At 41.6% G+C, this 27,386-nt stretch overlaps 1 protein-coding gene across 3 annotated transcripts in view; it reads left to right on the top strand.

Moving 5' to 3' along the window:
- The window catches only part of LOC124254864 (poly [ADP-ribose] polymerase tankyrase-like), an 85,521-nt gene that overhangs the window by 30,344 nt on the left and 27,791 nt on the right, over nt 1-27,386 (top strand). For all 3 annotated transcript variants that reach the window (XM_046688718.1, XM_046688719.1, XM_046688720.1), the window contains 12 exons: nt 6,503-6,624; nt 9,834-10,056; nt 10,694-10,853; nt 11,529-11,605; nt 15,015-15,324; nt 18,119-18,211; nt 18,982-19,134; nt 20,277-20,394; nt 22,110-22,209; nt 22,982-23,246; nt 25,058-25,301; nt 25,819-26,090. In XM_046688718.1, coding sequence (XP_046544674.1) covers nt 6,503-6,624; nt 9,834-10,056; nt 10,694-10,853; nt 11,529-11,605; nt 15,015-15,324; nt 18,119-18,211; nt 18,982-19,134; nt 20,277-20,394; nt 22,110-22,209; nt 22,982-23,246; nt 25,058-25,301; nt 25,819-26,090 — 2,137 coding nt within the window. The remainder of the gene's footprint in view (nt 1-6,502; nt 6,625-9,833; nt 10,057-10,693; nt 10,854-11,528; nt 11,606-15,014; nt 15,325-18,118; nt 18,212-18,981; nt 19,135-20,276; nt 20,395-22,109; nt 22,210-22,981; nt 23,247-25,057; nt 25,302-25,818; nt 26,091-27,386) is intronic.

Here is a 27,386-nt window from a genome sequence, read left to right as displayed (position 1 = left end):
GCATCGTTTGCCAAGCTTCTAAGAATCAAGGGCAACATACAACAACGCTTATTGCTCGGAAATTCCCACTACATAATATGGCGCCTGAGATTGATGAAGATTTCTCTGCTCAGCGACTCCAAGTCACACAGCTACCGAGGTGAGGATTGCTAATTAGCTCAGTTTGACACTACTAGCAGAAGGTTAGTAAGGTCACGGCTCATCAATGAAGCAATGATTAAAACGTTCAAGAATCCACAGTCGAAATGAAAACGGATGGTTTTGTCAGCGCTTATAACTCAACAAAAGATCAACAACATGTGCGATCTCCACAGCTTACAGCCTACACAAACTCTACAGCCTGCACGAACCTTACACCTGTAGTAGGTTCAGTTTTGGACGACAACCTACTTGATGAGGGGAATCCCTTCATCTACACGGATGCGGAGGTCTTACCCTGGGTAGCAGAAGGCCTGCTGATATTGTCGTTCACTCACTCACTCAAACCCAACAGCGACGCACTGCATATATGCTGATGACTTTGACTCCAATATGATATCACCTATGAAGCCGATATCTCAAGTACTGGAGAACCTCAAGGCGACCTTCGTAAAGTGCTTAAGGTTGACAACGCCTTCAAGAATCCTTGGACGGTGTATAGGTGATATTATCAACACTCGTCACTCAACGTTGGGATTAGGAATCTATATCCTATCAATTAGATTCAACATCGATATTCTTCAAGATCCATACAGGCATACTTCTCGACACCCTCTTTCGACACGCTGGCTTATAGTATCCACAATTGGAAACCACAATCGGCCCGGGCGACTTTATGAGACACTTTACAATGTAGATGATGGCCATGATGGAGCCTTTGTTCACCGAAGAAGCAACGACACGGCAGGACCCTACGATGGCAGTCAACGTTCGCGAACCCTCGGACCTTCGTGAACCTGAGAGATCTACATCCACGCCCCACAGGTCTACAACTGAAAATGACGTTTGGGAAGATTCTCACACTCAATCATCATGGGTGAAGATGAAGGTTCTGCGAATGTCCCTGAGACAACGTTTGAGAACGTCAAGAAGGTCCTCTCTGAGATCCAGCCGCTCCACATCTAGATCCCGCAGTCCCCACAGACGTTCAGAGGAACGTTCACGAAGGGAAGGTTCGCGAAAGGAAGGTTCGCGAGAGGAAGGTTCGCGAAAGGAAGGAAGGTTCGCAAAGGCACAGTAACGGACCCGGAACTATCTGATGAACAGGGAGCCTACGTCTTTTCGGAAGCAGAGGTCACATCTTGGATTGCAAATGGATTGGACTTAGAGTCCCCCTCCAAGGAATCAGATGAAGCATTCACATATAACATGTGAAGGATGACTTCGACACCCTCACGATTCCACCGATTGAACCGATCTCCAAGGTGTCTACGAACCTACATACAGCTGTTGAGAAAGCAACTCGCTATCAGAATCAACATTTATCAACGTTCAATGCGAGGAAGTTCCCTCTGCATCATATGGACCCCTTCATGAGAGCACCGGACTTAGACGACAACATGAGGTTGATTAATGACTCCCGTAACAAGTCTTATAAGGTCGAAGACAAAAAGATGGCTCAACTCGACACCACGACTAGGAGAACATTCTCCGGGTTAGCAAGGTCTAGAGCGATCAATGAGGCATTGATATCCAAATTCCAGAACCCCAGGACGGAAAAGGATAGGATGATCCTATCAGCACTCTTAACTCAGAAGAAGGACCAACACTTCATGTCAGATCACTTGGCCTCAACGTTGGCAGGTCACACCTTAATACATAGACAGGGTCTACTAGCATCATGTTCCTGGAGTGACAGATGTACCCAACCACTACTAAGAGTTCCTTGGGCGGCGCCTACTATCTTCGGCGGGGAGATTAATGAAGCTACTAAGGAAGCCACACATGATTCAAGAGAAGTCATGATGATCAAGTCTATAGACACATTGGCTAACGTCATTTGCCAAACATCACAGAGGTAAAGCAACAAGTCAAACTTCTCTGGGATGCAGAAGGCAAAGGAGAAGAAATACTCCAGCTTCAGGGGTGGAAAGAGCTCTTTTCGTCGCACATCCGGAAACTACAGGGGAAACTCTGGGAGAGGACGTAATCCCAGAGGTTTCAGAGGAGCTACACATTGAAAATGGGGTTCGGAATGACTGGACACTTCCACCCCCAGATTTTCTTGTACAACCGTCAACAGTGGGTGGACGTCTACAAAGGTACTAGGAAATTTTGGGAATATTGGAGGACGACTACGTCTCACAAGTCCTGCGAGAAGTTTACAGAGTGCAGCTCCTTTAACCCTCGACCCGGTAGTCTTCGACTACGCAGACGAGCAGGCAGAGAAGTAAGAAGAAGCCATCAACTCGCTATTGATCAAGAAGTTATAGATCAACATCATCTCACACTGGCTTCTACTCCCCAATTTTCCTAGTACCAAGAAGAATTCCAAAGAGAAATTCAGGTTGATTTACAACATGAAGAGATTCAACCAAGACTATCTACTCAAACCAGACAGGTTCAAGATGATCCACCTGCCTCAACTCAGACAACTCGTCCGTCCAGCAGATTACCTGGCCAGCATAGACCTACAGGATGCATATCTACACATCCCGATTCATCAAGAATCAAGAAAGTACCCCAAGATTCCTATTCAGAGGTCAACACTTCCAATGGTACGTCCTACCGTTTGGAATATTGTGGGCTCCGTGGTTATTCACATGAGTGACCAAGCCCATTGTCACCTATCTACATCATCGAGGTCTACGCAGTACCTTTTATCTGGACGACGGGATACAAGTTCATCAAGAAGCCAATCAACTCAGACGGCAGCTTGACTTCACCATCAAACTGCTCACACAACTGGGATGGCTAGTAAACTTGATGAAGTCAGAGTTGGAACCAAAACAAGATTTTCAATTCCTGGGAATAAGGTTTATCACAACACAGAATCGAATTGTGGTCCCAGAAGATTGTTGGGTCAAGATACAAGCCATGATTCCAGAAGCAGTCATCTCTCCATTACAACTACGAACATGGCAGTGTCTCCTCGGTCTACTCACCTCAGTGCAGGACTTGACTCGCACAGGAAAACTTCAACTACGTCTGTTGCAGCGTTTCCTGGCAAAACACCTGGACAGCGTGGACCTGATCTCGCTACCAGACAATCTCAAAACGTACCTGCTATGGTGGACTCACAAGTCAAATGTCTGGGGAGGGACTTATTTACACGAGCCGGTCTCTGACACACACCTTTACGTAGATGCATCACTACAAGGATGGGGAGCGCATCTCGACAACAAAGTAGCATCAGGCAAGTGGTCGAAACAAGAACATTTTCACATCAATCTGCTGGAAATGAAAGCTGTGATCAACGCCTTACAACATTGGTCGAGCTCACTGATCAACGGAATGCTGATGATTCACACGGACAACTCAACAGTGGCATTCTCCATAACTCGAAAGGGATCAACAAGATCGCCAAGCCTACTTCAGCTCACCTTCCAGTTGTTCAACATCACGGAGGAAGCAAACATCTGGCTTAAGGCGTGCCAAATACCGGGAGCCAAGAACGTACTAGCAGACGCTCTATCTAGTCCACTTCATCCGTGATCCATGGAATGAATGCTCCACCAAGAGGCATTTCGGCTCATCATAACGGAAATAGGATCTCCCTGCATAGACCTGTTCGCAACAAGGTTCAACAAACAACTACAGACATTCGTTTCACCAGTACCAGATCCTCAAGCCTGGGCAACAGAAGCACTGAGCATATCATGCTAAGGACTAAACGCAAAAGGCGTTTCCGCTCCGATTCTACTACCGAAAGTACTATTGAAGATCAAACAGACCCAAGTGCTACAACTGACTTTCGTCGGGCCCTATTGGCCAGCGAGAGTCTGGTTCCTAGATCTAGTACAAGAACTCGGAAGTCCAACCCTGAAACTACCAGAATGGCCGAACCTACTCATACATCTGCACACCAAGCTAGTCCACGGGAACCCACTAATGTTCCAGCTACTCGTATGGACCGTATAAAAACTTGCTTGAAGAAAAGAGGATACTCTGCCTGAGCAGCGAAAGCACTAACTTTAGCTCTATGCAGATCAACTCGCAACTTGTACAACGACAAATGGCAGAAATTTGAACAGTATGCAAGGCGGAAAGGCTTCACAGCAATGAAAGCGACTCATCCTCAAGTGGCGGAATATCTATGACACTTTAGATATACATGGCAATTGAAAGGTTCGACATTATCTACATACCTGGAAGCCATTAGTACAGTCGTCACGATGAAGACAGGCATCAAACTGACGAAAGTGCCAGAACTACTGGCTCTGCTACGCTCTTTTAAACTGGAAGACCAGCAAAAGAAATTCAGAACACTAGCCTGGGATCTGAACGTAATTCTATGACATCTCATGAGTGATGCCTACGAACCTCTAGAGCAAACTACCTTCGAGCTACTCGCACAGAAAACTCTGTTCCTCCTTGCCTTAGCTACGGCAGCTCGAATGTCAAAGATACATGCGCTGGACTTTGGACGAACTAGATTTGACATCGGAGACCGTGCTGCAGTACATCTAGGACTTAGATGGGACTTTATTGCAAAGAATCAGTTGCCTGGACAACCAGATAGACAGTTCCACCTCTCAGCGCTATCTACAATCCTCGGACCAGAGGACACCCAGGACTTAGCCTTGTGTCCTGTCAGAGCCCTGAAAATATATTTTCAAAAGACTAAGACAAGGAGAAGAAAATTCAAGCACCTATTCATCCCCTTGTCAACCGAGACATCTGTAGAGGTCTCAAGAACGACAATATCATTTTGGATGAAAGCCGTTACACTGAGGGCCTACAAAGCAGCAGGATTAGAACCTCCAAGAGCTTCCAGCCCACATGAAGTCAGAGCACTAGTGTCTACACTTGCTCTGCATGGAAACTGCTCAATATCATCAATAATGGAGGGCTGCTTTTGGAATTCAGATATGGTGTTTGCCAACCACTACCTCAGAGACATAGCCACTGAAGACGTTTCCGTCATTCACCAGTTTGGGCCACTTGTTGTAGCACAACAACTAACAGTTCCATAAAGGCGCTGAATTGGAAATCTCAACCTTTATCACGTTGACTTGTTGATAACTTTTGCTCTGGAGAGTTTTAGATGAAAGTTCATGGGCACCGTCTAGACTAGACTAGCATGAGTGATTAAGACTCTGTACGGGTAACGATCTCACCTGTACGTAAAGGGGTCGCAACTCATTTATGATAACGATCTTATCATAATCTATGGGTTGTTATAGATAACTAGCAAAAAGAAGATACTAGTATATATCTAACATCCACATGAATCTAAAAAGATTCACTTGTCTTAAGAGAAGTATGACAAGATTGTGGTCACCCAGAGTTAATAAAGGAAGTTAGAAGAATAGGATCTAGGAAGTGTCGTTACGCAGTTCCCATGGGGGGGGATACAGGACATGTCTAAGGACAGCTGATGAATCCAAGAAGTGGCTTGGCCCACCACCAATCCGTCGGATTCTATAAGGAAAATAGCATGAGTCAAGATAAAGAAAAATATGTTATTTTTTATCCTGACTCATGAGGTCAAGCCCTCCCAACCTCCCTGCTGAAGACACCTCGGGTTTCACAGTAAACTCAGGTGCATGGGCTAAATTCAGGAGAGAGTGGCAAGTATGGCAGGTCACATGACTGTTTGCGCAGGAAAAGGGAGGTAACTCGTGGGTGAGTGAACTTTTACGTCCTCTTCGGGGAACTACAAGGGATTCAAGTGTTCCACTAACATTCACATAGAAGGAGGAGATAAGCAAAATATCATGAGTCAGGATAAGTATAAAATATCAATTTTACTTTAAAAATTACATTTTTATCATAAAAAGTACATATTTTCATTTGTTCATACTAATAAAGTACAATAAATTTTCCAGATTGAAAACTGAACAGTATCTTTCTCTCAAAAACTACACACAGAGACCACAATTCTGCTGTTTGGTAGGATATGCATTTGGAATTAAGTTGTTTTCCCAAAACAATTAAACACTGAGAAGAATATCAGTTATGGAATTGAATCACGATCATGTTTCTTGCAGGAACCATTATGTGATCTTTGTCTTCACCATTGTTGAGGATATGTCTCAGAAAAATGCCCAGCCTTCATGTCAGCTACACTTAGTTATTAAATGAGTGCTTATGTTTTCACCTCTTGTAACTTTGAGCTGACAAAGATTGTACGTTATGAGCAGCAGTGCTTAAAAGCTAATGTATGTAATGTTATCGATCCTTGTGTTTGATATCTTGAGTGGCCTATGGAAGTCTAAATATTGCCTTCCTGATTTTGATGTTTCAGTATTGCTTGATACTATTTTAAAGCACTAGACTCTGTAGTGAAATATTGCATTGAAAGGAAGATGAATTCCCCAAGTTCACCCTGTCATCATTTCTTTGTGTTTTGCATCATCAGCACAGCCAACCTTGAGCTCCTATCGTTAATGGTAAATGCCTCTGCGGACCTGCATGTGATTGATGAGAGGGACGGCGGTGGGCCTCTCCATGCTGCCATCATCAAGGGAGACAAGGCATCTGGTATGCTGTCACACATTAGACCTACCCATTTTTCAGTTACATTTTATATGATGGCCTATTCAGTAGGGCTGTAATGAATACACTATGTTGCGAATATGATACGTATCACGAATATTGGGTAACGAATACGAATAATTATTCACGAATACGATATTGTAGTTAGTGATTGATGCACAATATGGAAAGCCCATGTTGACAGTGTTAATTTGTCACAGCAATAACCAGTTATCTCCTGACACTCAAATTTGGTATGTAATAGTTATAGTTGACAGTAACATGTCCGCCCTTGGCAAACTAACATGACTTGCGCTACTACAAGGATAGTACATAATGCATTCTTGCATATCTCATTTTGAAAAAGGACACAAGGGTTCAAGTAAAACACACTCCCTTAAAGAACCACTAAACTTTGTTTTTTGTTACTCTTTTAACCATTACATATGAAAGATTTGTGGTTAGTTTTATGCGGAACACCAAATTTATTCTTTAAAAACTTGTGGTTAATTAATACCGAGCGATTAAAAGTGGCCAAAAAGTCGCCTGCTTCCCTCTCGAGCCCGCCAACGAAACCACAGACAGGTTACGTAACTCTGTCGCCAGAGCACTGCAGTGACGTCATATGAGGAACGATTTTCAGTTAGTTGTATAGAAAGTGTGTAGCACGCTCATCATTTTGATGATTTCTCGACATGAACGACGACATGCCGAATCGTTGCTTTGTCGTCAATTGCTCCTAGGGGTCGGGTGATGGTGTCACCATGCACAGATTTCCACAGGACCCCGCAGTTCGTGCTAAATGGGTTATTTTCCATAACACAACTTGTAACATAATGATTTCTTCCTCGGAAGTGAGGTTGTGGTCGAAGTAACAAAAAATGTGTAAGTAGTATTATATTGACACCCACCTCGCTGCCACGAGAGAAATTGTTATGTTATACGCTATGTCATGCAAAATCCTATTGGCCATCAATAAAATACATATTTTACTACCAGTAGAAAGTAGTTTTGATTTTGTAACTCGGTGAAAACAAACCTAAATAGCATTTATCCACAGACTGGCGGATGTTGCCGACGGGCCGCCATTTTTGAAAATCGTAAAGTCTGTTAGAATTAATGAGATTATAGTTTGTTTTCATCAAGTTAGAAAATCAAAACTACTTTCTACTCGTAGTTAAATATGTATTGGAATCATAACCAAAAGGATTTTGCATGACACAACTTATAACATAACGATTTCTTCCACGAAGCGAGGTGGGGGTCGAAGTCACAATACTGCTGATAAATTTCTTTCTACATTCACATGGTTAATGTCCACTCACCAGTATGTAGATACTAGTCAATGTGCGCCTTTATATTTGGTCTTATAATCCTAATTAGTTTATTATCATACTTTTATGCATTTTGAAACTAAATAAAAGCTGACGATCTGCTGATACTTATAGTGAATTTATAACAGAACTGTAATATCTAGACATTTTATAGTTTGCCAATGTGAATCATAATTCGCACACACACCTAGTGTATGTTGTCTGTCTCCTTACACTTCACGGCTAAAACAATGATTCTGTTGAATGCTACGACAAAATGAATAAAAACAAAATGCAAATATTAAATTTTAAACAGATTAAAGTTATAGGAACAATATCAGGCCATTACCTTGTTTGAGGAATGTATCCATCAATATCCACAAAACTGTTCCAAATGATGTGTCTTTTAACAGTTTAATATACTGAAAAAGTGATAAATCTTTTCAGGTATTGGTGTATAGTCTCATTGGTCACCCAAGATAGCACACCTGGCAACTAATTGCATAATGTCCGCCTTTCATTAAAAAACAGTAATTTAGTTAGCCAATAATGGGCAATCAATCAATGTATTGCCGGTTAATCCTTTGAAAGAAGGACGTTGTTTTTACGCAGACACCGATTGCCGACACGGCAGAGTGTATTCAGTATAGATTAGTAAATCTACATACATAAACACTACCTTTTGACAAATCCGCTGTGTAAGATAAAAGTAATTAATCAATCAGCGTGTTATCGGTTAATCCTTTGATCGATGTTTATAATGTTGAATATTTACTCCAGACACAAGAAATACCAAATGGGAACCTTTGTCGGTAATCTAAGTGTGTTACCACTAATTATACCTGTTATAAATCCATTAACTGACCATCAAGTGAATGATGACAAATAACATGTGTAGGTTTATACCACCTAACACGGTTACAACAAGGGAGTATTAATTGCTGTATTGCATGTGAAAACTTATGGGCCTACACTGTTTTGAGAATACAAACAGATTTTACATGACATGATTAAATATCGAGGTAAAAAAAACACAGAAATGGGATCAATTTGGATCAGTCATTATACAAATAGGGCCTAACGACACCAATCAATTGTGACAGAAGCCGCCTATGAAAACAAGTTGTAACTCGGAACTAGGCAAAGCAGGAGACAAAATTAAATGACAGTAGATTGTGAGAACATATAGCTTTCATTTTCCACAACAATTGTCACGATTTCAGGTTTATACAAGCCTGTAAACAAGATAATTTACCCCCTAAAATGTAGATGAATTCTGCATCGGCCCTCAAAGCTATTCCTCATATGACGTCACAGAGTCGCGCCGCTCTGATTGGTTGACATTTCGTTCGCGGGTGAGAATTGTGCACTGTTGTCAAAAAGGTCGATTTAAGTCAATTAAAGGTCGAAATGAGTAGTTTTAATGACGGGGTTTCATTTATAAGGATGCCAGTTAGTGATTTATGTATTTGTACCCCCTAGGGTTTATGTGACCTTTAAAAAAATTGTAAATATTCATGAATATTCGGTTCTGGTGACCACGAATAACGAATTGAATTCATGAAGGGCTACGGTTCGATTCACCGAATATGCGAGTGAATCGTAACAGCCTTACTATTCAGTCTTATTAAGGGTAGCCTAATGGTTAAAGTGTCCACTTATCATGCTGAAGACCGGGGTTCGATTCCCCACCTGGGTAGAATATATGAAGCCCATTCTGGCGTTCACCGCTGTGATATTGCTTGAATATTGCTTAAAGTGGCTTACAACCATACTCACTTATTCACTTCAGTCTTATTTAAATCAAATCTTTACTCATTTGGTCATAAGGTCATAAAGCGTGACTCACTCACTCACTCACTCATCGCTATGTGTAATGAATCATGCCATCTGAATCCTCAGGTACACTGGAGATGATGAAGGTTCTTCTCAGTCACGGAGCTGATGTGAATAGTCTGAACAAGACGCTTCGGACGCCGCTTCACCTTGCTGTTGATTACAACCAAGGAAACATGGATGACAACTTTGACCTTGTGCTGGCCCTCATAAACAAGGGCGCGGACTTGACGATCAAGGATGTGCGTGGCCGGATACCCTTGCATTATGTGTTTGTCAAGAGAGGGAAGTAGGTTGGATTTCACAATATCTGATAATCATAAGAGCGATGGGGTAGCCTAGTGGTTAAAGCATTGGCTCGTCACGCCGATGACCTGGATTCGATTCTCCACATGGGTACAATGTGTGAAGCCCATTTCTGGTGTCCCCCGCCGCGATATTGCTGGAATATTGCTAAAAATGTCATAAAACTAATCTCACTCACTCATAATCATAAATTAATTGACTGTCAAACTCATCTCAGATAATACAATGCTGATATCTTTATAGTGAATAAGTCTGCATTCCTGACAGGCAATAGGAGTCATGTGGTATACAGACAGTTTGCATCATCAGTGTGTCCTCTAGCATGTGATTCCACAATTAGTGTCTTAATTAATTCTGTAAGTTTAATCCTTTGTAAGAAGTTTTTCATCTTTAATCCATGCATGTATTTTTAGTTGTATGAAAAATAAGAAAAGACGAACACTAGCATTGAGTAAGAACTGACTTATAGACTGAAAGACATGCAGAAATATTGAAGCGTTACGAAAGTTTTGTGGATCGGTACCCTGACAGATCAATCTAACAACAAGCAGGGGTCACTTGGGACAGCTTATACCCTGACTTCCTTCAGTCCTGAGCATGATATTTGGTCATACTTGCAGACACACAGACAGCTCCCAGCATGACCCAGTAGACCTGTGTCGTATGATCGCTGCCAAGGTGAAACCAGCGGAAATCAACACTCAGGACAAGTTTGGGTGTACACCTCTTCATCGGGCAGCCTTCAGGGGAGCTAACATCTGTTGTATGTACCTGATGCAGGTGAGTCGGCAGCCAATGTCTGTTGTATGTATAGTACCTGATGCAAGTGAGTTGATGGCCAATGTCTGTTGTATGTACCTGATGCAGGTGAGTCAATGGCCAATGTCTGTTGTATGTACCTGGCACAGGTGAGTCAGCAGCCAATGTCTGTTGTATAAACCTGATACAGGTGAGTTGATGGCCAACATCTGTTGTATGTACCTGATGCAGGTGAGTCGGCAGCCAATGTCTGTTGTATGTACCTGGCACAGGTGAGTCTGCAGCCAATGTCAGGTGAGTTGATGGCCGACATCTGTTGTATGTGCCTGATGCAGGTGAGTCGGCAGCCAATGTCTGTTATATGTACCTGGCACAGGTGAGTCTGCAGCCAATGTCTGTTGTATGTACCTGGTGCAGGTGAGTTGGCAGTCAATGTCAGTTGTATGTACCTGATGAAATGCCTGTTGTATATACTTGATGTAGGTGTTTGTGCAGCCAATGTCTGCTGTATGTACCAGATGCTGGTGAGTCTGCAGCCAATGTAAAGTTACTCACACTGTGAACTTTATGTTTCCAGAAACCACAGGACCATTGAACCCAAAACTTTACATACTTGTTCCAACCAATTCTGGCATCTTGATAAAGGTTTAAACCTGATTAACAATATTACTTAAACTTATGCATTTTGGATTGCAGATGGGTGCTGACGTGAACTTGAAGGATAACCATGGCAACACTCCATTGACAATGGCTGTTAAGGGCCATCATGATGGGTAAGTACAAGTAAGACCTGTCAAAATATCAATTCTAAAGGTACCATTTTGGTGATTGTTTTAAATATTGACATTAGTTGTTCAAATTGTTTCAAATCAATTCCAAAATTTTCAGCTACTTGGCTCCATCTTATTTACTTTATATCGTCCAGGCTTCTATGTCCAGCTTTGTGTCAGACCAAATGCTCTTGTGAGCTAGTCACTTGTCTCCAACTCATCAACTACATGTGACTGCACGTCCAGCTCTCTGTCTGACATAGAGACCAGTGGTGCAATCTCAGCTACAGAATGGTGGTTCCATCTGACATAGAGACCAGTGGTGCAATCTCGGCTACAGAAGCCAGTGGTTCCATCTGATATAGAGATCAGTGGTGCAATCTCAGCTACAGAAGCCAGTGGTTCCATCTGACATAGAGACCAGTGTTGTAATCTCAACTACAGAGGCCAATAGTTCCATCTGATATAGATACCAGTGTTGCAATCTCAGCTACAGAGACCAGTGGTTCCATCTGACATAGAGACCAGTGTTGTAATCTCAGCTACAGAGGCCAATGGTTCCATCTGATATAGAGACCAGTGTTGCAATCTCAGCTACAGAGGCCAATGGTTCCATCTGATATAGAGACCAGTGTTGCAATCTCAGCTACAGAGACCAGTGGTTCCATCTAATATAGAGACCAGTGTTGCAATCTCAGCTACAGAGACCAGTGGTTCCATCTAATATAGAGACCAGTGTTGCAATCTCAGCTACAGAGACCAGTGGTTCCATCTAATATAGAGTCCAGTGTTGCAATCTCAGTTACAGAGACCAGTGGTTCCATCTAATATAGAGACCAGTGGTGCAATCTCAGCTACAGAGTCCAGTGGTTCCATCTGACATAGAGACCAGTGTTGCAATCTCAGCTACAGAGGCCAATGGTTCCATCTGACATAGAGACCAGTGTTGCAATCTCAGCTACAGAGGCCAGTGGTTTCATCTAATATAGAGACCAGTGTTGCAATCTCAGTTACAGAGACCAGTGGTTCCATCTAATATAGAGACCAGTGGTGCAATCTCAGTTACAGAGGCCAGTGGTCCCATCTGAGATAGATACCAGTGTTACAATCTCAGTTACAGGGGCCAGTGGTTCCATCTGACATAGATACCAGTGTTGCAATCTCAGTTACAGGGGCAAGTGGTTCCATCTGATATAGAGACCAGTGTTTCAATCTCAGCTACAGAAACCAGTGGTTCCATCTGATATAGAGACCAGTGGTGCAATCTCAGCTACAGAAGCCAGTGGTTCCATCTAATATAGAGACCAGTGTTTCAATCTCAGCTACAGAGGCCAATGGTTCCATCTAATATAGAGACCAGTGGTGCAATCTCAGCTACAGAGACCAGTGGTTTCAATATAGAGACTGTTGCAATCTCAGCTACAGAGACCAGTGGTTCCATCTAATATAGAGACCAGTGGTGCAATCTCAGTTACAGAGGCCAGTGGTCCCATCTGATATAGATACCAGTGTTACAATCTCAGTTACAGGGGCCAGTGGTTCCATCTGACATAGATACCAGTGTTGCAATCTCAGTGACAGGGGCAAGTGGTTCCATCTGATATAGAGACCAGTGTTTCAATCTCAGCTACAGAAACCAGTGGTTCCATCTGATATAGAGACCAGTGGTGCAATCTCAGCTACAGAAGCCAGTGGTTCCATCTAATATAGAGACCAGTGTTGCAATCTCAGCTACAGAGGCCAATGGTTCCATCTGATATAGAGACCAGTGTTTCAATCTCAGCTACAGAGACCAGTGGTTCCATCTAATATAGAGACCAGTGGTGCAATCTCAGCTACAGAGGCCAATGGTTCCATCTGATATAGAGACCAGTGTTTCAATCTCAGCTACAGAGACCAGTGGTTCGATCTAATATAGAGACCAGTGTTGCAATCTCAGCTACAGAGGCCAGTGGTTCCATCTGATATAGAGACCAGTGTTGCAATCTCAGCTACAGAGACCAGTGGTTCCATCTGATATAGAGACCAGTGTTGCATTCTCAGCTACAGAGACCAGTGGTTCCATCTAATAAAGAGACCAGTGGTGCAATCTCAGTTACAGAGGCCAGTGGTTCCATCTGATATAGATACCAGTGTTGCAATCTCAGTTACAGGGGCCAGTGGTTCCATCTGACATAGATACCAGTGTTTCAATCTCAGCTACAGAAACCAGTGGTTCCATCTGATATAGAGACCAGTGGTGCAATCTCAGCTACAGAAGCCAGTGGTTCCATCTGACATAGAGACCAGTGTTGCAATCTCAGCTACAGAGGCCAATGGTTCCATCTGATATAGAGACCAGTGTTTCAATCTCAGCTACAGAGACCAGTGGTTCGATCTAATATAGAGACCAGTGGTGCAATCTCAGCTACAGAGGCCAATGGTTCCATCTGACATAGAGACCAGTGGTGCAATCTCAGCTACAGAGGCCAGTGGTTCCATCTAATATAGAGACCAGTGTTGCAATCTCAGTTACAGAGACCAGTGGTTCCATCTAATAAAGAGACCAGTGTTGCAATCTCAGTTACAGAGGCCAGTGGTCCCATCTGATATAGATACCAGTGTTGCAATCTCAGTTACAGGGGCCAGTGGTTCCATCTGACATAGATACCAGTGGTGCAATCTCAGTTACAGGGGCAAGTGGTTCCATCTGAAATAGAGACCATTTCTGCAATCTGACATAGAGACCAGTGGTTCCATCTGAAATGAAGGCCAGTGGTTCAATCTTGCATAGAGACCAGTGGTGCAATCTCAGTTACAGGGGCTATCTGACATAGAGACCAGTGCTGCTATCTCAGTTACAGAAGCCAGTGGTTCCATTTGACATAGAGACCAGTGGTTCCATCTGAAATAGAGGCCAATGGTTCTATCTGAAATAGAGACAGTGGTGCAATCTCAGCAACAGAGAGCGATGTTTCAATCTCAGCTATAAAAAATAGTTGACCCATCCCAGGTTCAGAGATTTGTAATTCATCAACTTCATAAATCTGTGGCTCCATGTCATCAGCTACAAACACCCGACTTCCAGAAACACAATTAATTCCATTAAGATTAACATTGTACCTGCAGTATCACTGCTAAATCTTGTAAGATAAAATTATTACCCCTTGTAAGAAAGTGTTTTATAGTGTTTGGGTAAAAGTAACATTGTTCAAACTGTAACTTCTCTCTTCACTACTTCCTCATGAAGGTTTATGGTTTCCTGTGATCTCATTTCAGACTTCTTGACTTCACATTAATGGTTTAGATTACATTTTAAGAGCAAAATTATTTTCTTCAACATGTCTACGAGTCATTGCAGTTATGTTTATGAACCTGTGCTGATCTTTATTGGGGATCATATGTGTCATGTCGTTCTGTTTCATAAATAAAGTTGTGCTACTATCCTGATCCAAAATGGAGCATGTCTGAAGGACCCTGTTGTGGAAGTCAAATTGGATACTGGGGGTAAGCATGACAATGACTCAGACGAAGAAGAAGATGAAGATGAGGAGGAAGATGAAGAAATGGATGAGGAAGATGTGGATGACTTTGATGAAGATGATGATTCAGATGATGGTGATAAGAAGAGGAAGAAGAAGAAGAAGAAAAAAGGAGCAGTGAAAGTAATGAAGGCATGGAAAGTGAAAGGTGTTGAAGATGAAGTGAAGAAGGAGACAACCATTAAAACACCTCTCCTTGAGGTAAGTCCCTAATTGCCAGTGAATAAATCCTATTACCAAAATGTCTGTCAAACTCATCTCACCACATATCCACCGATCCATGTCTGTTGCCTCTATTTTCTTTCAACTCATCTCTATCTATGTCTACCCCTCAATGTGCAGCTCATCTCAACACCAATCCATGTTTATCTCTTACTATATATATGCAGCTCATGTCTCCAACAATCCATATCTACCTCTTTCTGTGCAGCTCATGTCATCAACATCCATATCTACCTCTTTCTGTGCAGCTCATGTCATCAACATCCATATCTACCTCTTTCTGTGCAGCTCATGTCATCAACATCCATATCTACCTCTTTCTGTGCAGCTCATGTCATCAACATCCATATCTACTCCTTTCTGTGCAGCTCATGTTGCCAACAATCCATGTCTATCCCTCATTGTGCAGCACATCTTTCCAACTCCATATCAACCCATTTCTGTGCAGCTCATCTCTCCAACGCCATTTCTACCCCTTTCTGTGCAACTCATCTCTCAAAAAATCTATGTGTATCCCTTACTGTTCAGCTCATCTCTCCACCAATCCGTTTGTATCCCTTTCTGTTCAACTCCATATCTACCCCTTTCTGTGCAGCTCATCTCTCCAACTCCATATCTACCCCTTTCTGTGCAGCTCATCTCTCAAAAAATCTATGTGTATCCCTTTCTGTTCAACTCCATTTCTACCCCTTTCTGTGCAGCTCATCTCTCAAAAAATCTATGTGTATCCCTTCTGTTCAAATCCATTTCTACCCCTTGCTGTGCAGCTCATCTTTCCAACAATCCATATCTACCCCTCACTGTCCAGCTCATATCTCCAACAATCGATGTCTATCCCTCACTGTCCACCTCATGTCTCCCAACAATCCATGTCTGTCCCTCACTGTCCAGCTCATGTCTCCCAACAATCCATGTTTATCCCTTTCTGTTCAGCTCATCTCTCCATCAATCCATTTGTATCCCTTCTGTTCAACTCCATTTCTACCCCTTTCTGTGCAGCTCATCTTTCCAACAATCCATATCTACCCCTCACTGTCCAGCTCATGTCTCCAACAATCGATGTCTATCCCTCACTGTCCACCTCATGTCTCCCAACAATTTATGTCTTACCCTCACTGTCCAGCTCATGTCTCCCAACAATTCATGTCTTTCCCTCACTGTCCAGCTCATGTCTCCAACAATCCATATCTACCTCTTTCTGTGCAGCTCATGTCATCAACATCCATATCTACCTCTTTCTGTGCAGCTCATGTCATCAACATCCATATCTACCTCTTTCTGTGCAGCTCATGTCATCAACATCCATATCTACCTCTTTCTGTGCAGCTCATCTCTCCAACGCCATTTCTACCCCTTTCTGTGCAGCTCATCTCACAAAAAATCTATGTGTATCCCTTTCTGTTCAGCTCATCTCTCCACCAATCCATTTGTATCCCTTTCTGTTCAACTCCATATCTACCCTTTCTGTGCAGCTCATCTCTCCAACTCCATATCTACCCCTTTCTGTGCAGCTCATCTCTCAAAAAATCTATGTGTATCCCTTTCTGTGCAACTCATATCTCCAACAATCGATGTCTATCCCTCACTGTCCACCTCTTGTCTCCCAATCAATCCATGTCTTTCCCTCACTGTCCAACTCATGTCTCCTGTCCACAATCCATGTCTGTCCCTCACTGTCCAGCCTCATGTCTCCCAACAATCCATGTCTATCCTCACTGTCCACCTCATGTCTCCAACAATCCATGTCTATCCTCACTGTCCAGCCTCATGTCTCCAACAATCCATGTTAGTCCCTCACTGTCCAGCTCATGTCTCCAACAATCCATGTTAATCCTCACTGTCCAGCCTCATGTCTTCAACAATCCATGGATGTCCTCACCAACTGTCTGTCTCCCAACAATCCATGTCTCATGTCCACCTCCTCCAACAATCCATGTCTATCCCTCACTGTCCAGCTAATGTCCAACAATCCATGTTAGTCCTCACTGTCCAGCAACTGTCCAGCTCATGTCTTCAACAATCCATGTCCTCCATGTCCTCACTGTCCAGCTAATGTCTCCAACAATCCATGTCCATAATGTCTCCAACAATCTATCCCTAACTGCCCAGCTCATGTCTCCAACAATCCATGTCTAACCCTCATTGTCCAGCTCATGACCCAACAATCCATGTCTAACCCTCACTGTCCAGTTAATGTCTCCAACAATCCATGTCTTAGCCTCACTGTCCAGCTCATCCCTCCAACAATCCATGTCTAACCCTCACTGTCCAGCTCATGTCTTCAACAATCCATGGATATCCCTCACTGTGCAGCTCATGTCTCCAACAATCCATGTCTATCCCTCACTGTCCAGCTCATGATGTCTCCAACAATCCATGTCTAACCCTCACTGTCCAGCCTCATGTCACCAACAATCCATGTCTATCCTTCACTGTCCAGCCCATGTCTCCAACAATCCATGTCTATCCCTCACTGTCCAGCTCATCCCTCCAACAATCCATGTCTATCCTTCACTGTCCAGCTCATGTCTCCAACAATCCATGTCTGTCCCTCACTTTTCTTCACATGTCACCAACAATCCATGTCTATCCCTCACTGTCCAGCTCATGTCTCCTACAATCCATGTCTATCTCTCACTGTCTAGGTCATGTTTCCAACAATCCATGTCTATCCCTCACTGTCCAGCACATCTCTCCACTCATCCATCCAGGGATAAAGTTTCTCTATCCTCATTTTATATTAGTGAACAATGACCTTCCCTTTCTCTTTCAGTATTCTCTGAAGAACCAGTTCCAAGGAGTGTGCTTCTTGGTGATGGCAAAGCCAGTCAAGGAATCAGGAGTCACATTTGCAGATGCCATTGAGGTGGGTGCTGACAGACTCTTAACCATTTTGGAAGATATATCATTTCCTAATCTCTGGACACACACACAAACTGTAACCAATGCACAATGCCAACCACAAGAGGTGACTTTGGGAGGATTGGATGCTTATAAGATGTGACCATGATAGTTTTCTGTAATCATATCCCAACAGCTTGGATCATAAACAGTAAGAAACCATAGTATCGCAGTTGAGAGGACCTTTATAAACACTTTGAGGTTCGACACAACCATAAATATAATGATGACTTAAGGAGGAATGAGTAAGGTCGAGACTTCTATTTCGAGACCACCGTAAGTTCGACACATCAGTGTTCGACACAACAGTACTGTGTTTGACAGTACTTGTCACACCTGTTTCCCATGCCCAGACAATACTATTTACAAGTCACTTTGATACAGCTGATATGTTAGACAAAATACGCACATACCCACGTAGCAGAACATTCATATGGAAATGTTAGATTCAGTTCCAGTTTTCTTTGTTCCATGTATCAAAGTAAGACTGCATGCAGTCTGAGTTTTCAGTTTAATTTGAGAAAAATAATCTGAACATTTGAGATCTATATGTTCCTTGTCTCTAGTATGTTCCAAATACATAAAATCTTTGTATTTTGACTAACTGTGGCTTGAGACTTTCTGATGTTAACTTGTCATGCATTACATGTGTATTGGTAATGTGGAAGTGATCTCATTCAACAAGAACAACTGGTAAGTAGCTAGTACTAGTACATCATTGTTTGTGTTGAACAGATGGGACTGAAACTAGAAAAGTACAACATCGTTCTGCGACTCCTTGCCACAGCAACTGATCTGCAGTCAATACGCAACAACCGTGAACATGGACGTAACCTGATTCACTTCCTCAGCCTCGTTGCTACAACGTTTAATGACCTCATAAAGAAGGTTAGTCTGTTATACTATATGCTGTTGATATGTAAAGGAGCTTCAGTGAAAAACCTTTTCACTGTGATGGAAATACCCTCAAGAACAGCTGACGGTCATTATAGTGCACTTGAGTTTCAAAGAAAGTCTCATTTTTTTTACAGATGAATAGTGGGCTAGACAATTTGTGTACAAATCTTATGGTTGGTGGGGTAGCCCAGTGGTTAAAGCATTTGCTCATCACGCTAAAGTCCAAGGTTTGATTTCCATATGAGCTCAGTCACTCTGCAGTTATATGGGTATTGTGGTGATTGGTTGTTGTAAAACTGACTAAATGAGGATTGGGTGGTTGCAGTTTGTGTACCTGGCAGTGTGTCTTGCTGGTTAGATGGCCGGGCATGTTGCTGATGATAATAACCTGTGCTCCTTCTGGTCTAGGATTGATTATCAGCAGGCAGCTGTAGGGATTCTGGTTAATGTAACCCAGGAACTATGTTTGTTATAAGATGAAACGAAAGGCTACTTCTTCGTTCTGACATGACTGACGACATGTCATTGCATCCTGATAGTAAGGACATTCTTACACCAGTCAGTGGTTTGTCTTGTCCAGATATCATTGTCTACAGCTTCATTATGTGGAGGAATATTGTGTTTAACCTACAGCTTCATTATGTGGTTGAATATTGTGTTAAATGCACAGCAGCATTATGTGGTTGAATATTGTGTTCAATTGTAAACAGATTTATCCACAGAACCTGTGGCAACAACTCAGTCAGTTTGGGGGTTTCTATTAGGAGTTCGATCAATGAGTGTATGACTGAAATTGAAAGCAAATGCTTCCATAAGAGTAATGAGGTACAGTAACAATTCCATAAGTGGGAGTTGTTAAAAATTGAAATGTTCATATTAAATTCTGGAATTGTCTCTTAAGATTCATGTAAATTGTGTATTGGATGGCTAAAATGCCTGCTGCTTTCAGACAGAAAACCATCTGTACAGAGAAGGCCAAGGTCATGGCCAACTTATATGGTGAGCCCCATAGCTGATCTTTGAATGATACTCTTTGGTTTGTAATGATGAGTACAGTTTTTTTAAATCAATTAAGTTTTGTTGGTGTTTGTAGTGATGTTATATAGACAATAAATGTCTGTTTGCTTGTTCAGGTGGTGACCCAGCTGATTGACAAGGGCCTGTCCCTAACTAAGCAGGACGATTACAAGTGTACACCTATTCAGTATGCATCCCTCAACAGGAACTATGAACTGGCCAAGTTCTACATGGGTACAAATATTTTTTGACATATTTTTTCACTATTTTCATTATTTTTCACCAGCCACATCAATAAAAAGATTAATAATAATAATAATAATAATGAGAAGTCTTATAATGCGCTAATCTCCACGCAACAAAGCATGCTCAAAGCGCTAAATACATCATGATGAAAAGTCTAATTCTCAAACAAATGAGTCTTGAGGCTTGCTTTAAATGCTGAGTCCTGAGTTTTAATGGCAGACAATTCTATTTGCGTGCAGCAGCAATTTGGAAAGATCGTAATCCAAAGGTTTTCATACGCTATGGCAATAATTGAAGCTGTAGTTGATGAGCAGATCTGAGATCTCTTGCAGGTTCTGTCTTCTCGTCGTTCAGCTGTAGTTTGTTAGTTGCCATCCAGGTCTTGACATCTTGAATGCATGATTTCATGTCCTGTACAGCTGATTGTTGTAACTGAGGGTCCAGAGGAAGACCTTTCAACAGCTGGAAATAATCAGCGTAGAAGTGGTGTGGAACACTGTGTTCTTGTATGATGTTTCCAAGTTGACATGTATATAGAGTAAACAGTACGGGACCAAGCATGGAGCCCTGGGGAACTCCACATGTCAGTTGGATGTTCCTTGATTTGGTGTCCCTTATCATCACACATTGTCTTCTGTCCGTCAGATAGGACTTGAACCAGCTGAGAACAGTTCCTTGTGCTCCAAACTCACACTGTAAGCGTGCCAACAATCTCTTGTGATCCACCGATCAAAAGCCGAGGAAAGATAGAGCAATACCAGAAGAGAAACATCACCACTGTCGACAATCATGTTTTCATTGTTAAGAACACAATTCAGGGTTGTTTCTGTTCCATGTCCCGTCCTGTAGGCCGATTGGTACTTGTAAAGAAGATCATTGGCAACTAAATGCTCTTGAAGTCTGAGTTTAACTGCTTTCTCAAGAAGTTTAGAAATGAATGATACATTGGACACAGGTTGGTAATTCTTCAGCAAACTTGGGTCCAAGTTAGACTTTTTCAACAATGGCTTGACCACGGTTGAATTGAAAGAGTCTGGCACTTTACCTGCTTGTAAACTTAGGTTGATGATCTGGCTAATGACAGGTAAAAGCACATCAATACAGTTCAAGAACAACTTTGTCGGAATCGGATCCAGAGTGCAAAAAGTTGGCTTTGATTATTTTCAGAACCTCAGCTTATATTGTGAGATGTATAGATGTATCATGGATACTCTACAAATAACAATTAACAGTAGTTGATCAAGTGCGTTGCATACTAGTATATTATCTTTGGCCATTGCAAATACATTTTACATAGTACAAGCCTTCTCTGACAGAGTAAATATACGTTGAAGTAATGCCATGTAGAAGGCGACCTCCTTGTGCAAACCTTTAAAATCAATGCTAATTTATGAACTTCATCTATAACGTGTTCCTGAGTGAAGCACATCAGAGCATAGAGACACAGATGATAATGAAAACATGTTCGTGTCTTAATACTTTTTTATATGATGCTTGGCTGCATTGAACACCAGCACATGGCACCATTTTGTGTGTTGACACGGTGCAACACCAAAATGGCGAAAGTAAATATATTCTGTTCATTTAATTAAGTCTGTTAGATGAAGACAGTCTATTTCCTGTAATTTAACTGTCGTTCATCTATGTTTCATGCCTTTTATGTTATTGCACGATGGAGCTGATTTACCTTCAATACATTGCAGAGACCCCAGGAGTATACAGCCACAAATATACAGACTCATTTGATAGAAGTGTCATGGCAGTTGCGTTTTGGAAGTCCTCCATATTTGATTCAGACTTTACGTAAGGAAGTGTTTCTATTACTCTTTACACCTTGGGTACATTCCCGACAGGTATAGAAATTAGTGCTATCCAATAGCTTAAGGCATATTTTCCTAATGTTAAATGTATCTTGAGAGCTGATTGAATTGCTCTCTCTTGTATACTTTTTGCAAGTATTCTTATATGCTATCACAACTTACACTAGTAAACATTTCAAGATTAAATTTCTCTCTACCAGTTGTACATCTGTTGAATTATTTTGTTGTTTTCCTTCAAATGAGATAATAAATATCAGATTGTTGGCAAAATTTGTCTGATCCACTGACCATCCACAACCATCATAATCGTTGTAAGTTATCTGATTCCAAGGACTACCTTAGAGAGGCTAAACAAGCCTTTAAATTTTCCTTATCTGTTGTATTCTTTGGGAGAAAATGTATAAAGTGCTGCAGTTTCATGTGCAGAGTTGAGTCCCTTAGACACACAAGAGCCACCTAGTCCCAATTGTGTAGATCAGTACTCATGATGTTGATCACTGGATTGTCTGGTCCAGACTCGATTATTCACAGACCATCGCCACATAGCTGGAATATTTTGAGTGTGGTGTTAAACAACCAACTAACGAATATTGTCGCAGGTAATCCTGTTTCAACCTGATTAGCAATGTTAACACTATACCCATGCTTTAAAGGTTTCACCCATAATTGGGAGGGGAATATCTAGAACCTGCATCACATTGACATAACTGACAAATACTCTGTGTTAGTAACTAACCATCCTGTATTTCTTGTAGATGGTTGGTTCATGATTTATATAAGAAGAAAGGGACAGCTGATATCATGCTTGACCGCCCACTTCAAGAAGTGATCTTCAGGTCAGAGGGCAAGGACCCTGATTACTGGAAGAAGTACAACACACCAAAGGTCACCCCACTCATCATCGCCATCAACCATAACAGCTTAGATAACTTCTTCCCACAATGGTTGCTGAATCAAGGTGTCAATGTTAACATGGCAGACAGCGAAGGAATCACTCCAGTGATGCATGCTGTCAAGGGGGTGAGTTTGTTTATCAGCTGTTAATAAGCACTTTGGCACTGAAGGTAATTAAAGTGTTTCAGCTTAACTTGGTGTTTACCACTTGTGTAAGCTTCAATTGCAGACATGAGCAAGGGAGATAGTGCTAGGGATATACAACTTCTTTATTACAATAGGATTGGCAGTGAAGCCTTGCGTTTAAAGTATACATTGTTATGTAATCTTTACTCATCACACCGAAGGGCCTGGTTCGATTCCCCTCATAGGTACAAAGTGTGAAGCCCATTTCTGGTGTCCCCTACCATCATATTACTAGAATAATGCTAAAAGCAGCATAAAACCACTCACTTATTACAATGTATGCATATGCTTAGAACTATGTCCCTAGTTCATCACACCAACTTCTAAATGTCATGCGAAGAATTTGATCTCAGACATGTTTCGACAGTTACCTGTTGAAAGTTGTTGTTTTTTTATAACAACAACATGGTTGTATACTGAACTTGTTCTACTTTAATGCCAACCCAGTCTTCGTCACCTTCCCCACCGTGCTTTAAGTCATCTACCTAGTGATTGTTAGACACAGAAATGGAGTGATTTGGAGGAACCAATATGGTTCACACCCTTTATGACTACCGGTACTCCCAATTTGACTAACTGTCCAGTACACAATCTGTTCCTGTCAAACGGTTTTTAATTACTAGCTGTCTCCCCTCCATCAGGTAGACTGTCCCACCATAATAATATATGTATAATAAACAATTATAGCTGTACCAGGTTCATACAATATTTATTCAGCTGAATACATAACAATGTATACATCGACTACTAAAACATATGAATATGATCACAACAATAGGTATTCATGTCTTCATGACAATAACATGTCCGGTTACGTTAGGTCAGTGTTGTGGAAGAGTTCAAGGGAATTTACAAATACTGTTTTGCCAAACAGTCTGCAGCCTGTATCCCTATAATGTGCAATTCATTCTCATCTATCAGTTTAATCAGCTATGGTGGCACTCTGCTGTTGACTCATTGAAAGGTTATTACTATATAATGTATAAGCATTCACTATTTTTAGAACCTTATTTGTTAATGCCGGTTAATTTAATTTTGAACTTCAAACCAACTTTGTTCAATATTTTAATATGCATCAACATGCTGTGTTCTCTGTGACACCATATGTAATTTTTTAGAATAAAATTTCTGTTCTGTTCTTTATAACTGAAAAGCTGACTAGAGAAATCAAAGTATGATGATTATCTGTACCTTTAATCAGAGTAGAGGGATTATCTTAGCTTGGGTTCGAATATGTCCAATTTTCAAAACAAGTAACCTGTACTAGAAGTATACAAAGTTTTAATCAGAGTAGAGGAGTTATCTCCAAATATCAAAACAAGCAATGAATGATCACAAGATTCCTGATTCACATAGCTTCTGATGATTTAAATACGGGTAGTCCCTGGGATTCTCCCTAATGGGTATATTTCAAAGAATAGACAAACTGGGAGTAATCAACTATACATGTACAGTATATTTTAAGTGTAGGGGTGCTCCACTATATGTTCATGTTTATGAGTAGACAAAATTGGAGTAGTCATATTGGGAGTAGTCATAATGGGAAGATACCACCAACATGCATGTTTGGGGCTGTTTGGAATAGATATTAAACTGTCAACAGTGAACCATCGAATATGTCTGTCATTGAAACTAACACAAGTAGTAAGCACAGTGCAGACTATGGAGAGTATGAAACTCTGTTTTTATTTAAAAACTCTTTCAAAAACTCTGTTCAGTTTATTTAAGTCATTCTTGGAATTTTGTTCTAGAATAATATAATACTTGTGAAGACACTGATGAACTACAAGTTTGACCCTAAAAAAGTTGAGGAAGAGCCAACGAAGCCTCTCAAGGAACAGTCGGCAACTAAAAAGAAAATGCATGGTCGGATTTTCAAACTCAAACGGAGTACTTCAAAATTGTCCCAGCTGTCAAAGGATGATGATGATAGTGATGAAGACTCAGAAGAATCTGAAAAAGAGGAAGAAGAAAAGAAAAAGGTCGACAACAAGAGTGAGTTAATGAATATTTTTAGTTAAAGATTGGTGGTGTGTATGTTGTCACTTTTTCAATAGAGACTTTACTGAGGGTTGAAGATTATGATTTTTTCAAACCACCTCTGTATATTCATTTTGAATGAAAAACTGCTTGGTTCAAAGATGTAAAACTCAGCGAGCAGTCAGAAGTTCTTCTTTAATATAAGTGAGACGTCATGTTTTTTGTGGTGTTAGAATATTCAGGTTTATGTCAAAGCAGAGCAAGTGGGGATGGTTTATAAAGACTTTGGCAAATTGACAGTATCAACAAATCAGATTCAAGTTTGTCTTCTGTCTGTAATTTTTAATTTTTTTTAGATCAGTAAAACTGTCAATTATTGGTATAAGCCTACAGTGATAAATGTTTTCTGTTACACACGACACCCAATAGTGTCCAGACAATCAGTAGACATGGGTAAAAGAACATGGAGAATATTGTAATTACCAGTAACTGAAAACACTGCATTGAAAGAACTCATGTTCCCAATTTGTAGAGAAGGAATACAAGCCTTTCAAGAAGGTGAGCAAGGTGAACCTTAATGCAGTGGACAAGAATGGCTGGACTGTGATTCACCATGCTGTATGCCCCCTCGGCCATGGCACCTTTGATAATGATGAGATTGTGTTCATTCTGGCCAAAGCTGGCACCAAGCTGAATGTAAAGAACAAGGATGGGGACATACCTCTGGATCTGGCACTGAAAAATGGTGCCTTCAAGATAGCTCGCATGCTGCAGAAACTGGAGAATATCAGTGAGAAAAACATGGTGAGTGATATCAATAATGATAATGATGATAATGACAATTCAATTGGAGCAACCCGTGAAGGTCCGGGTTAGAATATTGATCTTCAGTAACCAATGCTTGTCGTAAGAGGTGACTAACGGGATCAGGTGGTCAGGCTCGCTGGCTTGGTTGACACAGGTCATCGGTTCCCAATGCGTAGATCGATGCTCATGCTGTTGATCACTGGATTGTCTGGTCCAGACTCGATTATTTACAAACCCCTGCCATATAGCTGCAATATTGCTGAGTGCGGCATAATACTAAACTCACTCACTCACTCACTCAATTGGAGCACATGTCATCTTTGTAAGATTTTCTTTTTAACCCTGGCCCATCTTCAGTGAAGTTCCCAATCTTGAATTTCTGAAGTTAAGAAGGAAAAACATGATGCCTTACCAACCGAGGTTCAGGATAGGAAAAATGATAAAGTTGATTAATTTGTAAAATCTCTGTTATCTCTGATCACCTTACTACTGTACTACTGTCTCATCCTCTTACTCTGTTACCTTCTAACCTTACAACTGTACTACTGTCTCACCCTCCGAATCTATTACCTTCTAACCTTACAACTGTACTACTGTCTCACCCTCTTACTCTGTTACCTTCTCACCTTACAACTGTACTACTGTCTCACCCTCTTACTCTGTTACCTTCTCACCTTACAACTGTACTACTGTCTCACCCTCCTCTGTTACCTTCTCACCTTACAACTGTACTACTGTCTCACCTTCTCACCTTACAACTGTACTACTGTCTCACCCTCTTACTCTGTTACCTCTCTCACCTTACAACTGTGCTTCTCACCCTCCTACTCTTACCTTCTCACCTTACAACTGTACTACTCTTACTCTGTTACCTTCTCACCTTACAACTGTCTCACCCTCTTACTCTGTTACCTTCTCACCTTACACTCTGTTACTGTACTCCTACTCTGCTGTCTCACCCTCTACTCTGTTACAACCTCCTCTCACCTTACAACTGTACTACTGTCTCACTGTCTCACCTCCTACTCTGTTACCTTCTCACCTTACAACTGTACTACTGTCTCACCCTCCTACTCTGTTACCTTCTCACCTTACAACTGTACTACTGTCTCACCCTCCTACTCTGTTACCTTCTCACCTTACAACTGTACTACTGTCTCACCCTCCTACTCTATTACCTTCTCACCTTACAACTGTACTACTGTCTCACCCTCCTACTCTGTTACCTTCTCACCTTACAACTGTACTACTGTCTCACCCTCCTACTCTGTTACCTTCTCACCTTACAACTGT

Source organism: Haliotis rubra, unplaced genomic scaffold (genome assembly GCF_003918875.1).
Source record: "Haliotis rubra isolate DU_JTF1 unplaced genomic scaffold, ASM391887v1 Scf585, whole genome shotgun sequence".
Lineage (NCBI taxonomy): Eukaryota > Metazoa > Mollusca > Gastropoda > Lepetellida > Haliotidae > Haliotis > Haliotis rubra.
The sequence above is the reverse complement of the archived record's forward strand: the minus strand, read 5'-3'. Positions and strand labels throughout refer to the sequence as shown.